Below are 15,619 nucleotides of genomic sequence, written 5' to 3' on the forward strand. Positions count from 1 at the left end.
TTTATGGTTGAGGTAACTGACACTGCACACTTATTTTATATTAATAGTACGGAAGAGTCGTCATCTCCTTCATCTGTTCCTACTTGGTGTCAGAACTGGACACTGAATTTAAACTGAAAATGATCTTCTGTGTTTTTCTGACTCAGAATTATAATTTTTTTCTCCCATTTAACTTAAGTGTAGTATTGAACAATTTAGCCAAACATAAGGATAAATATCGGTTTGATCAGATCCAGATTTAAATTGTATTAAATTATATTAAACTGATTATACCTAATTTGTCATTTCTCATGTATGTTCACATTCACATTGATTATTATAAAGATCCACAAAACACTGAACACTTTCACTCTCTCTAAACACATCAATGCACTTCACATGACTTTATTATCATATTAATGATTATAATATAATTAAGTCCAGTGAGTAATAGACATCAACACTGTGTTGAAGGTCACATGTGTAAATCCACTGTATTGTACATTCCCAGGTTATATGGGGTGAACTCTGCTGCTCTTAACTATTATAACACTATAACTGAAGGTGTGTAACATATAAACTCATGTGTAACACTGGGGACTGGGTGGGTCCTGATCAGTAAAGCAGTGTGTGGAACTAGCACCAGACACTTCCAGGTATATAGTGTGTTTTTGAGAAAGAGGAGGAGGAGGTGTTGGAATAAAGCAGGACGGTGTGTTAGGTAAGCTGCTGTCTCCTCACGGACTTACCTCTGGAACAGAAGCTTGATGATCCCCTGAAACACCTTCAGTCAGGTGACAATAATCAGGGGGGGGCAAGGCACGATGGTGTTAACTTTCTCACATGCTGACATTATTAAGGCTGTATGAGGTGAACTGCGACACCGAAATCTGGAACATGTATCACCTCAAACTCTGTAAAAATGCAGAGAGGCGGTTCCTGTTTGTCTGACTATTGTGGTGACAAGGATGATATGGAACAGGAAGCTCCACAAATATCCAACCTTACTCCCTTCCCTTTGGGGGCCATGGTTGATGGTTGAGATGAGAAGGGTGATGGTTGAGATGAGAAGGGGTGCTGGCTCAAATTTAGCCTATTACCCAAAAACACTTAAAATTCAACATAGAAGCCAATACTCACATCTACCTCTGAGCCCAGTTGGAGATTGAAAAAATACACCAGCCGTGAGTGAGAAGAAGCAAGGGTCCAGCTTTATTGTTCCGTTCCACCACACGAGATCCACACCGATGAGAATTCTCAGAAGTGATCTGATACCCTGAGCTTAAGCTCCAGTATTTATACTGTATTTACACAGTAAATATCATTATATCATTATATTACCCTTCTACTGTCCTACATATCTTACTATTCTGTATTTTATAAAGAGTTTTCTATTATTATAAGATATTACCCATATAATATCTCAATACTCCTTTTTATTATTCTTATAAAGTTATAATGTTATGTGTGTGTGTGTGTGTGTGTGTGTGTGTGTGTGTGTGTGTGTGTTTGTGTGTGTTATGTCTACATGCCCGCCCATGACTGTGCGAGAGTGTGTGTGTGTGTGTGTGGCACTCCTCGGCTCTTATACTTCTTTTTGACTCTTCGACTAATAAAGCATAGTGTATTACTCTTAAAGATCTTTAAAGTGTAAATCCAATTTGTCAATATTCGCCTACTACCGCTTCTGTGTGTCTTTTCTTCTTCTCCCCTTTACTGGATACTAGGTCTCCCTCATGTTTATTTTATGACATTTTTATCCACAACAGTTGAAATGAGAGGGTGATGGGTGATGGTTGAGATGAGAGGGTGATGGTTGATGGTTGAGATGAGAAGGGTGATGGTTGATGGTTGAGATGAGAAGGGTGATGGGTGATCATTGAGATGAGAGGATGATGGTTGAGATGAGAAGGGTGATGGTTGACGGTTGAGATGAGAGGGTGATGGGTGAGATGAGAGGGTGATGGGTGATGGTTGAGATGAAAAGGGTGATGGTTGATGGTTGAGATGAGAGGGTGATGGTTGAGATGAGAAGGGTGATGGGTGATGGTTGAGATGAAAAGGGTGATGGTTGATGGTTGAGATGAGAAGGGTGATGGGTGATCATTGAGATGAGAGGATGATGGTTGAGATGAGAAGGGTGATGGTTGACGGTTGAGATGAGAGGGTGATGGGTGAGATGAGAGGGTGATGGGTGATGGTTGAGATGAAAAGGGTGATGGTTGATGGTTGAGATGAGAGGGTGATGGTTGAGATGAGAAGGGTGATGGGTGATGGTTGAGATGAAAAGGGTGATGGTTGATGGTTGAGATGTGTTTAAGCAATGCACCTGACATTTATCTTTAAGTATCGTTACACAGCAGCAGTCACACCACAACAGGATCAGTCATGAGCTAGACATGCTGAAATGCAAGCAACTGGGTCTGGCCTGGTTCATGATAAGTCTGGGAAAAGAGAAGGTGAGGGAAACTCACACCAGAGGCAAAAGCGCCCCCTACTTCCCATCACACTCTTCTTTATATACACCAATGTTTATTATATGACCTACTAGTGGCTAAATGCATGCAGCAAGTTTCCCACAAAAAAATCCAACTCTTGACTGTTTGTCAAACGTTTCTGATGGCAATTAATTTACATTTCCAGCCTTTATGTAACTTTGTAATGCGAGAGCTTCTTCAGCTGCAGTTTCCATGGGCATAGCAGTCTCTTAAATGCCTGTTTAAGCATCAGATCTGTCCCAGTCAACTGTCTCTTCCTGTTTCCTTCGTGATGTATTCCACATGCCAGATAATTATGCAACGCGTCATTTAACACATCCCAAAACTGACAATGCTATGTTCTTTTTAATTCTTTAAACTTCTTTAATTCGGCCATATAAGTGAAAATGGTCTGCAAATAATTATGGTTTAGGTGACAAATGTTCTCGCATCACTTGTAGAAGATCTGCAAAAGTCTTTTTGGCAGGTCAGTGTGTGTCAGTCAAGCTATGCAGTTCCGCCCATGGCACTACAGAGAACAGCAACATGTTTACCTTCCCCTATATCATTCAGGAAGTACTGCTGCAGTCTTTCAATAGGATGTTCTGAATCTCCGTGGAGCTATTAGTGCACTGCAGTGCATCAACGTTCTCAGTTTATCCTCATCGTCACTGTGATGTCTGTGATATGATACTGTGTCCTTGATAATGTCCATGAATGCAACAAGAGATGAGGTGTGTGAACGCTCTTCAGCCCTTCTTGTACTGAACAGGGGCTCTCACTACAAACAGATATCGCCATTAGTCAACAGATTTAAACAATAGAACAAGGATGCCTGCTACAGAAATGTTTTCAGGTTATTCCTGTACCATCTTTTTGACTTAAAGTGTTCACTGTAATGGTTTATTGTGTAATCGTATGAATCGATACTTTCTGTAAGAATATGTTTGAATACTTTGAACATGCATACATACTCGAAATTGTGTATGTCCAATATGGAATATTTGTGTATTTTTCCTGGATCCTCTGCCCTGAAAAACATCTTCCGTATTTCCGCCATGATTTTTATGTGGAAAATCTGGAGAACAGAAAAAAATACAAAAGAAGATGCAGTAGAGAGAGGTTGAGTTTGTATGGTCCATAACACTAATTGGTTTTGACAGGTCTAGGTCAAAGGTCATCAGCAATTATAATTATCTTGGCAGGTCAAAGGTCATCACCAACTGTCATTTTCTTAACAGGTCAAAGGTCATCATCATCAATCATAATTATGTTGAGAGATGGATACCAAAGATAATATTACATATGGTCTACACTTATGTCATTATCTTAACAGATGAAGGTTAAAATGGATCATAGTTTATATAATAAAGGTTTGTAGCAATCTGTTGCACACTCTCACACACTCTCACACACTCTCACACACACACACACACACACACACACACTCTCACACACACTCTCACACACACTCTCACACACTCTCTCACACACACACACACACACACACACACACACACAATGATGAAATAAATAATGAATTTCCGTACACATCCAACCAAAAATATGCACACACCGGGCACACACCGGGCACACGCTCTTTCACATAGAATGTATTCATACATTGTATGGTCATGTGCAACACTCACACACTCACACACTCACACATTTAATTAAGTTGTGGTGATAGGTCCCTGAATTACTTTTTAGTCAAAAGCGTTAAAAAACTCGTTTTCATACAGCAACTCAGCAGCAACAATCTGTGAGAAAGTTCCAAGTTAAGGTTCACTGTCAGCGTTGTGATTTTCTTGAACCCTGTCAGGATACTGAATATTTTGCCCACCTTCAGCGTAGACGTATCAACGACCACCAAAATGTTCAGTGTCCATTTCAAGGCTGTAGTTTTCAAAGCAGTGTATTCCGCTTTCGGTGCACAATAAAGTAAGCAGCAGCACAATGAGAAAATGTTTAATCCAGAGTTAATAGTAAGAACAGAGTGTAATGAGAATGAAAATGATGACAGTGTTAATTACTCTCGGGAGTGTGCTCTTCACATTCTTCACATACCAGAGATCTCTGTTCAGGAAGTAATTCAACAGCTTTAGCAAATAGTTCAGTTGTCCCAGCCACTTTTGCCCAAGAATGTGAAGCATGTTCTTCAGGAACATTTGGACATATAGATGTGATAGATTTGGACAGATAGTTGTGAAAGAGCTGGTTGAGACTGTGGCAGAGAATGTCATATTGTCCAAATGTTGTGGGAAAAAATAGATGTCTTGTAACCAGTAAAAGGAGGGAATCAAACATGTACGTCATGCACAACTTTCCTCTGGTAATGTCCATAGAGTATGTAGCTGAGAAAAGAATGAAAACTGTAGCATATGTTCCCCTCTTACAGATGCCACAGAAATTCATGAACAAGAAAGATATTTTGGATAAGGGTTTGTCAAAACAAGAATATAAACCACATGAATATAGGTGTAGAGATGACTCAAGCTTTAGAGAGTATGCCCTTCTTAGTTGTGATGAATTCAGAACTGATCTGAGCCTGTACATTGACAATTTTTAAGTGGCTAACCCTTTAGGAGCATCTAAAAGAAAGCAGAAGATGTGTGCAGTTCACAGAGTTATTGCAAACTTGCCTGGAAAATACAGATCAGCACTAAACTCCATTCAGCTTGCTCTATTGTGTAACGCTGTAACAGTTAAAGAGTGCGGTTATGACAAAATATTGTACCCACTTCTTTGTGATTTAGCCTCCATCGAACAGCATGGGGTCTACATCGAGCATCTTGGTAAAAGTGTTAAAGGAACAGTGCTCTATGTGTCAGCAGATAACCTTGGTGCTCACTCTCACAGGAGTTTTATGAAAGCTTCATTGTGGATAAGTTTTGCAGATTTTGCATTGCATCCAGGACTGTCGCACAACTCCAAGAGATACAAAATGGTCCATTTCGACTCAGAGAGAGAAAGACACACAACAGGCAGGTGCAAGAATCTTTGCAGGATCCAGATTTGGGTAAAAAGTCAGGTGTGAGAGGACAATGCCCACTCATAGCAAATTTGGAGCATTTTCATGTCATTGGTGGTTATCCCCCTGACATATCGCATGATGTTTTAGAGAAATAAGTTCTGGTGGCAAAAAAAAAAGACTTGGTGGCCAAGAAATACATCACCCTAGATGTTTTCAATGAAGCTATCAATCATTTCCTGACATATTCTCTGACAAATCTCATCAGCCTCAGCCGATTTTAAAAGACTTCTCCACCAAGGGCACACTTGGGGCAAATGGCCTGGAGAACTGTCGTCTAATTAGCCTTCTACTTCTGCTCATTGGCCATTACATCCCAGTGGGTGAAAGCACATGAGAAACTCTCATGGACATTGTAGCATTAATTGTGGAAACTCAGTTTACTGCTGAGTCTTATACATCCTTGACTACAAGGTGGCAGAGCATAGGGACCTTTTGACGTCAACTTTCGCTGATTTTACACTAAGACCAAAACATCAGTACATTGAAAACTACCCTGAACAGATTAGGATACATGTTCCACTTGCTGAAGTCTGGACAATGCTTGTTGAAAGAAAACACAAGTTCTTCAAAAAGCTTGTACGCGATGCCCAGAACTTCCAAGAATGTTGCCATGACACTTGCAGTGAAACACCAGACGGCTCTTAGCCATCAGCTAGGCTACAATTCTTTTTTCAGGCTAGCTGTGGAAATGGCTATGGTTACATTAGTGTGAGTTACCCCCTTCCCAGAGAACACTCAGAGAGCACTTGGTCAGAAAATTCAGAAAAGAATCACACTGACTCCAAAGCCCTGCTCAGTTAAAGATTTGATTAGTCGTCTCAGAAATACTCTGGCACTAGAGTATAACTTTACTTTACAGTTTTGAGATCCAGAGTTTTATAATGAACTTTGTACAATGACAGATTTGTCAGAACTCCCTCACAAACCAACTGTGAAAATCATTCCTGTGATTGAATTGATGCTACTGTCATCAAGTGAAATGCAGATAATCACGCAGAGAAATACTGAGTGATACTCCAAGTACAGCAGATACATTACAGATCTCCAACTCAACCCAGGAAAAGAGAATGCCATGGACTGATGTCTTTTTGGTTCCAATATTCTCTGTCTATGTTGAATATGGGCTTCGTCAAGCAAATGTGATCCATTTGAGTGATGGAACACAACGAAAAGTGACAAAGGAAGTGAAGCATACCATTCTTCAAAAGCTGGCAGAGACCATATACTCCTTCAAAGCATAACCAACTGCTGATGATGTACGAGCCGTTGCTAAGGCATTGGTGGATGCCCAAGAACCAGGATCACCTTCTGATACTGTGGGTGGACAAACAGTCTGAAAGGCAAAATGGGCAATTACAGGTCAAAAATGAGGAACATTGGACACACAATGGTCATGGTTAATGCTGGGAAGAGATGGAGATATTCTACCAGCAGCGAGCCACCTCACAAGAACATTAAGAAACCAAGGAAAGGGGAGGTCAAATACCTCCCTGACCTTCCAGATGGACAGGACGCCTCCAGCCTTGAAATATCCAGAGAGCAACTGGAGGATGAAATGAAGAAAAAAATAATGCATTTTTTATCAACCAGGAGATGGACCTGATACTGTATTTAAGAAGAAAGGAAGTTTTGATTTGACAAGCCTCTTCTAAGTGAGATTTTTCAGTGTTTATAGAAAATCAGGTGAAGTGAAATGCCCATGTTCATATCTTCTGCAACAAAATGAGTATTGAAACATTTGACCGTTTTGACAATTTCCTGATGTAAACAAATGCTTTACACTAAGACTTCAGCCGGGTGTTTGGGAAGAACCTTCAACAAGCATTCTACGGCTCTCTTGATCTTCACTGTCCACACCTGATTTGAATCTTCAGGACAATGAGAGGTCTAAGAGGGCAGATTTTGCTGATCTTCTGCAACAAATCAAGGTTTGTAAATTTAGGATGATGCCAGTGTAAGCTTCATTTTGAAGCCAGCCTATTACCATTACTTCATGACTGTTAAGTAAGACAGACAAAATAATGATTGATGGAAATTTCCTTCCTTTGATGTTGACAAATGATATATTGTTGTCTCTGCCACCACTGCACCTCTGACCTCGCTGACATGAGATGTGTTGGCATGAGAGGGCTTACAGTAATTATTGATGATGACCCAACTGAGTTCTTCAAAACGTGCTTTGTAAGTATTGTTAATATGTTTTCCTGTCATAGATGATGTAAATTGAAGCGGTCATGACATAGTTGACCTCATGACAGCACGTGATTTTGGGGCTGCTCTTCTTGTGAGGCGTGAGGAGTTTGAGTTCTGAAACTTGAATGAACTACTGCATGTCCAAAGGTCAAGCAAAATTTCATTCCTGTCATGACAATTTAAAACTCAAATGCATTCCAGGGTGATCTCTTTCTTTAAGTTAGCATGTCATCTTGAATTTATTATTTAATTAGAACTAAATTAGTAGTTCATGTTATATGCAATTACTCATATTCAAAAACAGATACAAACATAATATTTACATTTTTTTAAACTCCTGCATGTATTTGTGTACATATTTCACAAATCATTATGTATGTACATAACTAACCAAAAACATGTTCAATAAAAGTTCATTGATATTTAAAAGAATATTAGACAGCTAAAATTTGTTTTAGTGATCTCCATATACATGTTCAGGCTTCTGATGATGAGGACTCATACCAACATGTGCCAGTTGGAATCCTCAGTGTAGAAGGTGAAGATGTGGCACAGCATCCCCTGTCCTTCCACCTCCATCCATCCTCTGTGGAAATCATCCTGGAGGGCAATGTTTTGATGGACAATTTAGAGAACCTGCCCCAGGCCATGTGTGTTGTTTATGGGTTCACTTATGCCCTGCATGTTGATTACACCAAGTGCATGAGCAACAAATTCAATTTCACTGAGCAGGTGATGTTATGTTTGGGTAAGAAGGAGTTTAAAAGCAATCTTCTAGCACTAACAAATCAGCTTGTCATGTAAGACAAGAAAACATACATTTGTCTCCAGGTTAGACAAAAACTCCATATGCCTTAATTATAAAAGTAAATTAATAAAAATTAATTCATGAATAAAAGTAAACTATACCCGTTTAGTGTTTGGAGAATGTTTATGTGGTATGTTGATATATTATAAGAATACATACTGTGCCTGTGCAATGTTTGGCAAAGATTTTAAAAACTGTTTAAAGATTTAAAACTGACGTTTGTCTTCGTTGTCATAATTTGGAAAGTGAATTGAAATAAATTGTGACTTCAAATAGATCCTTGTTAGATGTGTTCTTTATCCTTGTTTATAGTGCAGTGCAAAATAAACTTTTTAGAAATGAGTTTCCATAATTGTTTAAGTTCAATCAACTTGTATGGGTTTATAGTGTACATTTATAGAGAAATATTTGATTGTTGTGTTTTAATGAAATGTTAGTGTGATGTGGATGTGATTTTCAACGTGTTATGGCCTGAAACTGCAGATGTGATCTTAAACAAACACACGTGACATCATGTGAATAATATGTGATAAACTAAACATAATCTGATCATTTACATCTGGATTTCTGTTCATCTCCATTATTTATAACGATACTCTAGGTGTTATCGAAATCTGAATATGAATTTAAGCCATTTGAAATCATTTTTATTAACATAACAAACAGAAAAATCATTTCCACTAATTAGTATCTACAGCCCACAGCAGGCAGTGACCCAGCGGTGATGCAGGGACCCAGTATAGGATGAAAAACAATACAATCCTGAGAGTTAATGATCATGCAGCTGGAATAAAAGGACATTTTGATCACAGATAAAGAGGATTATTGTGTAATATTAGCTGCTGTGAGATCAGAGAGGTGTAGAACTTTCTCTTTTCTAAGCTTTGTGTTGCAACGTGAACATCAGTGACATTTTCAGGCGATACAGTTTTGCTCCTGTTAATGTGAAAATCTCTATAATCACTACCTCATTTTATTTACAGTGTGTCTGAGTCATAATATATGCACTTCACTCACTACTGCATCAAGCGTACAATCACATCCACTACTGTACTGAGAATGATTGAACATCTCCCAGATATGTGGACTCTGATTGGTTCACCCTCTGACCCCACAGAACTCCATCAAGTGACTGAATGTTTAGAGTTAACGTTCCACTGCGTGCTAGATAATGTAGCTCCATTCACAACTAAACTCTTTGTAGTTCAGCAGATAAACTAGGAATCACATACATGAAATGTCTCAGTCAGAATTTAGGCCTCATCACTGAGACAGCTCTGTTCTACACCCACTGCTTTTCCCTGTACATGCTACCTCTGGGTAAAATGATCCATTAACATGCTGTTAGCTTCCACTGCTAGGCTGATGATACACAGCTGTATGATTCAGCAAAGCCAGCTCAATAATATAAACTTACTGTAAATTCACCTTCATCAAATTTATCCTGCAGTGGACGTGTGAGTGTGTGTGTGTGTGTGTGTGTGTGTGTGTGTGTGTGTGTGTGTGTGTGTGTGTGTGTGTGTGTGTGTGTGTGATTGTGTGTGTGTGTGTGTGTGATTGTGCTGTATCACATCGTCCCCCTCAGCACCTGCAGTAGGTCCCAGCTGCAGCAGTCACACTCACACAGGTTTTTGTACGACGCTCTAACACTGTGTGAACACATTACCACTATGATAACTCTGACAGTAATAATCTCCAGCATCTTCAGTCTGGACTCCACTGATGGTCAGAGTGAAATCAGATCCAGATCCACTGCCACTGAAACGAGCTGGAATACCTGACTCTAACTTCTTCACATATCTTATCAGGAGTTTAGGAGCTTCTCCAGCTTTCTGCTGATACCAGAATATTCCTTCATCTCCATCACTCCAGCGGTAAACATCAGAGCTGGTTTTACAGCTGATGGTGAGTGTCTCTCCTGGAGAAACAGGTTTCACTGCAGGACTCTGAGTCACAGTCACCTGACCTCTGGATCCTGAAAAAAAGAAGAAGAAGAAATCCGTTCCCTACATTAATAATGATGTTGAGTGTGAAGTTCATCTAGTCGGCCTACTTCACATGGATTTGTCAGCTGAACAGGAGAAGATAAAACATTGTGTTACCTCGTGCGCAGAGGGCCAGTGTGCAGATGAAGACGCTGATCAAACTCATGGTTGCTGTGGGTGAAGTCGCTGAGCAGCAGCTCTCAGTCATGAAGTGTTAAAGTCACAGGGCTATAAACACTCGCAGAGCGCTGAAGCATGAGCTGCTAATGCAAAGTGGAACCTCTCTCTATGGAAACGTGTGAGTGTGTGTGTGTGTGTGTGTGTGTGTGTGTGTGTGTGTGTGTGTGTGTGTGTGTGTGTGTGTGCGCGTATGTGTGTGTGTGTGTGTGTGTGTGTGTGTGTGTGTGTGGTCACTGTAGTGTAACAGAGGGTTTTGTACCGTGACTGTATCACTGTAGAACCAAAGCCTGCTGTGCCCAATGCTCCGAGACTCAAAGGACAAAAGCAGTGTATTATTATCTAGAACAGATTCCATCTCTGCTGTGAATTGAGCTCCACTGAATTCTGACGTGAGTGGGCCAGTGGAATGAAAGTCCTCCACCAAGTTAATGACCTGCTTTTGATTTGTTAGTGGGGTCGTCCTGGTCCTCCACTCTTCACCTTCAGAGCAGATACTGGCAGGAACCTCTTGGACTGCTAACGTCTAACATGGCCGACTGTACATGTGCAATCTTCTCAGAGCCACGTGCTTCAGGAAGGATGCTGATGTTAGCAGAATCTTCTGGTGAGTCCTGAAAATAAACCAGAATTCAGTCAGAAAATAGGAACAAAACCTTTCAGAAATGAACAATCACAACAACAGCACAATATTCCTTACCTCCTCGCTGATGTCCGTATAATTGTCATGGATTACTGCACTTTTATATACAGATGATGCTGTCAGGTTTATAGATCTTATTGATTTCAGTCACACATGTACAAATGTACAAACACATGGAATGAGATTTTAGTGAAACCAGCTGTTTCATGTCTTCAATTAAAGACATTTTAAACGTGAAGAAAATAATTAACGAGCGCAAGTCAACACAAATCCGTAAATGAATATAAATATGACTCGTCACTCAATTAAGAAGAAACGGCAGTGTGTAAAAGAAGGACGCCCGGGTCTGTGCAAACATTCACACACAACTTTACTAAAGGATTGGTAAATGAGGCCCAGTGTGTGTGTCCTCGTCTTTTATTAAAGATTTAAACAATTCTGATTCATTTACCAGATCCAGATGTTCTACATTATTTCAGCATTTAACACACGGGACTATAAAGCAACTTCCGACAAATAAAACCTTTATGTTTCAAACCAGTAAAGTCATAGATTGTTTAGATAGAGACAGGAAGTTACCCACAGCCTTGTAGAACATCCAAGCACTTCTCCCATCAGCCCCTTTCCTACAGTCTGAACCTCCTGAAGATACAGACCTAGATCTCTAGTCTACAGGTTAGAACAGAACTCTTTTCCAGGTGATGAAGATTATGGAGCAGATCGGCTACTTTGCAGACTCTCTGCAGTGTACAGCTGGATTTATGGATCTGCAATGACGTAAGCTTTTCATTATTTTCTTCCTAAGTAGATTGATCTTTTATCAGCCAGGTGCTCTGACAGGAGCTGATCGTCTGCTCTTTTAGCTCAGAATATAATCAGGGGAAAGGAAGCAAGAGCTTTCTAGGCACAGATGTTTTAAACGACACCATAAATACAGTCATTACATCATCACGTAGACCTGCGTCAAACTGCCTTCACATTTATCTTCAGTCAAATGAAGCTTTATGTTCTATTGTGGTGATTTTTCCTTCAGCAGGAACTCGGGTCATGTGTGTTTCAGGTGTTCAATTCAATTCAGTTTTATTTCTATGGGGTAGAAAAGGAGACTGTTTGGTGGTTAAACTTTACAGATGATGAGAAAATGAATATTGAAATAGAGAATAATATAGAAATGAATGTTGAGTCTTATTGAAAGATCCTGCACTACATTGTGTGTTACAGTAGTGTGGAGTAGACACTGCTCCTCTTAGCAGAAGGTGGAAATCATCATATACCATTACACACATCAGCTAATTTTTATCACAGAAGGAACAGCTGATGAAGAGTTTTCTGCTTTTCAGGAATGATTATGTTTTAAACATCAACACGTTTGATGATGTTCAGTGGAGTGCAGCTTTAGCAGCTCTGCAGCTGTTCTCAGATCAGTGTGTGTTTCTGAGTCAGAGCACTTCCTCTACAGCTGAGGGAGGTTTTTGTACGGCGCTATAACACTGTGTGTACGGAAAGCTGCTATACTGCTGACAGTAATAATCTCCTGCATCTTCAGACCGAACTCCAGAGATTTTTAGACTAAACTGTGAACCAGATCCACTGCCACTGAAACGATCTGGAATCCCAGACTGACGAGAAGTTGCAGCATAGATCAGGAGTTTAGGAGCTTCTCCAGGTTTTTGCAGGTACCATGCGAGGTTACTCCCAACACTCTGACTGGATGTACAGGTGAGAGTAACAGATTGTCCTGGAGAAACAGACTGAGATCCTGGAGACTGAGTCAGGACGATTTCCCCAAAGGACTCTAAAGAAAAGGATGCAGAGTTAAAATAATGTATGTATATAAATAATGTAAACAAATGTAGTAATGAGAGTGAGAGTGATGTGATGATGTGTATGAATAATAAAAGTAAAGAGAGAGTCTCACGGTGAGCGAGGAGTCCCAGTGTCCCCAGCAGTAGAATCAGTACCATCATCATTGTGCTGCGTGTCAGTGGCTCTGAAAGGACTGAACACACTCTGATCAGCACTACAGCTCTTAAAGTGTGTGCAGCACTGACACAGCACACATATGCAAACACCACAACTGTGTGTGTGTGTGTGTGTGTGTGTGTGTGTGTGTGTGTGTGTGTGGTCACTGTAGTGTAACAGAGGTTTTTGTACGACGGTTTCATTAGAATGTATCACTGTGGTGATAAATTCATGGATTTATTTTTATTATTCATTTGATTATTGAACAAACTTTAGAAAAGTTGAAAATGAATCATTTTAAATGTTTGTTATGAAGGTTAGTGTGTAAAAAATCAGTATCTTAAATACATTTATTTGTTTGTGTTGATTGTAATGATTATATTTCATCGTTAAAAGTGAGAGAATAAATCCAGATGTTTGTGCTGTTTAAATTCACCTTGAGTTCAGCGTCTAGTGATTCATTTTCATTGAGTATCAACACCAGAATAAATCTGATCAAAGTTCTGCTCGGTCCACGATGTAAAGAGTAACTAGTAAATGTTCTCCTGCTGCTGGAACACGTTTGTGCTGCTGCAGAGTTTCCGGTTTTGTCTCTGTTGGAGTTCAGAACATTTACAGAATACACTCACTGAGTGTTTCAGTGTTGGAATACAGTGTGACTACTGGATGCAGTTACAGTACTGAATAGAACTGGGTGAACACTACATCAGATAGAAGATGGATTATGGTGTGGAGTTAAAGCTGATGGCTTCCACATGTTCTCTTTGTTTGTTAGTGGACGTTAAACCAAATGGACTGATGTTTCTCCAGACAAATTCCTCGTATGTGTGAGCACGCTCGGCAATAAAGCCGATTCTTATTCTGAAACTGCTCCCGAATTGAAGCCCCCCATGTGTCTCTGTTCGTTTAGAGTTAGGTTCTGTTTTTATGTCTATGGGTAGAGTTTATAGATGCTGCTGAAGGTCATCGAAGTGTTCAGATGTTTCTACTGAACTGCAGTAATGTGAATCAGCAGTGATGAGTAAATGTTGTGTAAGCGTGTGTAAATGTGTGTTTATTGTGTGTTTGTGGTCTCCAGCCGGTCCCACGGTGAAGCCCTCCGTGTCTCTGCTCCCTCCCTCCTCTCTGCAGCTGTCTGAGGGATCGGCCTCGCTGCTCTGCCTGCTGTCTGCCTACTCTCCACAGGGGGCGCTGGTGAGCTGGACTGTGGACGGCTCAGAGGTGAAGGACGGGGTTCTGACCAGCGCAGAAGAACCGAAGAAGGACGGGTACACACGCAGCAGCACCCTGACCCTCAGCAAAGCAGTCTGGGAAAAGGGGGAGGAGTTTGTCTGTAAGGTCTCCCATGACAACGTCGATCATCCGGTCACGTTCAGAAAGAGCCAGTGTGAAGTCTAACAGCTCCAAGATAGAATTGAACACTGAGCTGCTTACACATCCATCTACAATAGAGTTTCAATTCTACACAATGCTGACATTTCTGTCTTTACTCTCTTCACTGTCCTGTTGCTCTTCCTGTAGTTTTGCTCTGCTGAAATAAAGCTTCATTTTGGACATTGTGTGTTCTTTTATTAGAGTTAATAGTCATTATCAGTGTGATGAGAGAGTGTGTTTAGCTGTAGATTCAGTGCTGTGTGTTGTGCTTCAGTGAGTTTGGCTGAAGGAAGTTGAACATCTGGTGAAAGTGCTGCTCTATTCTGGGAGAAAGAGGATCACTCGGCCGTCTTCATGTAAATCTCTCTCTCACTTCACTGATCTCTCTCTGTTTGTCAGTTTTTTCTGGTTAAGACTGCTTTTATACAAGTTGGTGGGTTTGTAGGAGGAGGTTAAAGTCACACTTTGCTGCTATGAGCTATATTATTTGGCATGAACCTGTAATGATTCGTGATCATCTATCAATTAAACCATTTATTTAATATATAACTAATGTCTCCATCTTTACCTCTGTAATATTGCTATGATTAGGATCCCACCTGTGTTACTACTAGGTGCTGAATGTCTGACACATCCTTTTATCACATTCAGGACTGACTATTACAGTTTAGTTTTCACTGTCTTACCTGATAAACCTAAAAAAAAAAATAAACAAATAAAAATAAAAAATAAAAACATAACAAAATAGTGTAGCAGATCACTCAGATAAGGTCAATGTCCTGGACCCTTTCTGGAGCAAGAACCTCAGGTGTCTGAGTTTCTGGGAATTCAGGGTCTTGACCTAAACCCTTCTACATTTCCTATTTAATGCTATTAAGAATGAATGAACTGCTGGATTTGGTGGTCGTGTCATTCCAGTTCTTGACTCCTGTCCTTTGTAGCAGATCCTGCAGGAACACCAGGGACTGGCTGTAGCACACAGAGCTG

At 40.2% G+C, this 15,619-nt stretch overlaps 1 long non-coding RNA gene and 3 gene segments (V, D, J or C); 1 reads left to right on the forward strand and 3 right to left on the reverse strand.

The window, feature by feature from the left end:
* Nucleotides 1-889: 889 nt before the first annotated feature.
* LOC108274894 (uncharacterized) lies at nt 890-7,746 on the reverse strand. Its single transcript, XR_008397912.1, has 3 exons — nt 6,686-7,746; nt 3,431-3,534; nt 890-3,237 (listed from the first exon to the last, which is right to left on the reverse strand). It is a non-coding gene; the product is annotated as an uncharacterized LOC108274894 (long non-coding RNA).
* A 2,018-nt stretch (nt 7,747-9,764) lies between these two features.
* On the reverse strand, nt 9,765-12,571 carry LOC128634987 (probable non-functional immunoglobulin kappa variable 6D-41). The segment is given in 2 exon segments: nt 9,765-10,466; nt 10,594-12,571. Coding segments are annotated over 2 exon segments (423 nt in total).
* Nucleotides 12,572-12,646: 75 nt separating this feature from the next.
* On the reverse strand, nt 12,647-13,370 carry LOC108274867 (immunoglobulin kappa variable 3-15-like). The segment is given in 2 exon segments: nt 12,647-13,091; nt 13,215-13,370. Coding segments are annotated over 2 exon segments (408 nt in total).
* Nucleotides 13,371-14,191: 821 nt separating this feature from the next.
* Nucleotides 14,192-14,656, forward strand: LOC108262107 (Ig kappa chain C region, B allele-like). The segment is given in 2 exon segments: nt 14,192-14,195; nt 14,337-14,656. Coding segments are annotated over 2 exon segments (324 nt in total).
* The last annotated feature ends 963 nt before the right edge of the window (nt 14,657-15,619 follow it).

The sequence above is a fragment of the Ictalurus punctatus genome, chromosome 14 (assembly GCF_001660625.3).
Source record: "Ictalurus punctatus breed USDA103 chromosome 14, Coco_2.0, whole genome shotgun sequence".
NCBI classification, from domain to species: Eukaryota; Metazoa; Chordata; class Actinopteri; order Siluriformes; family Ictaluridae; genus Ictalurus; species Ictalurus punctatus.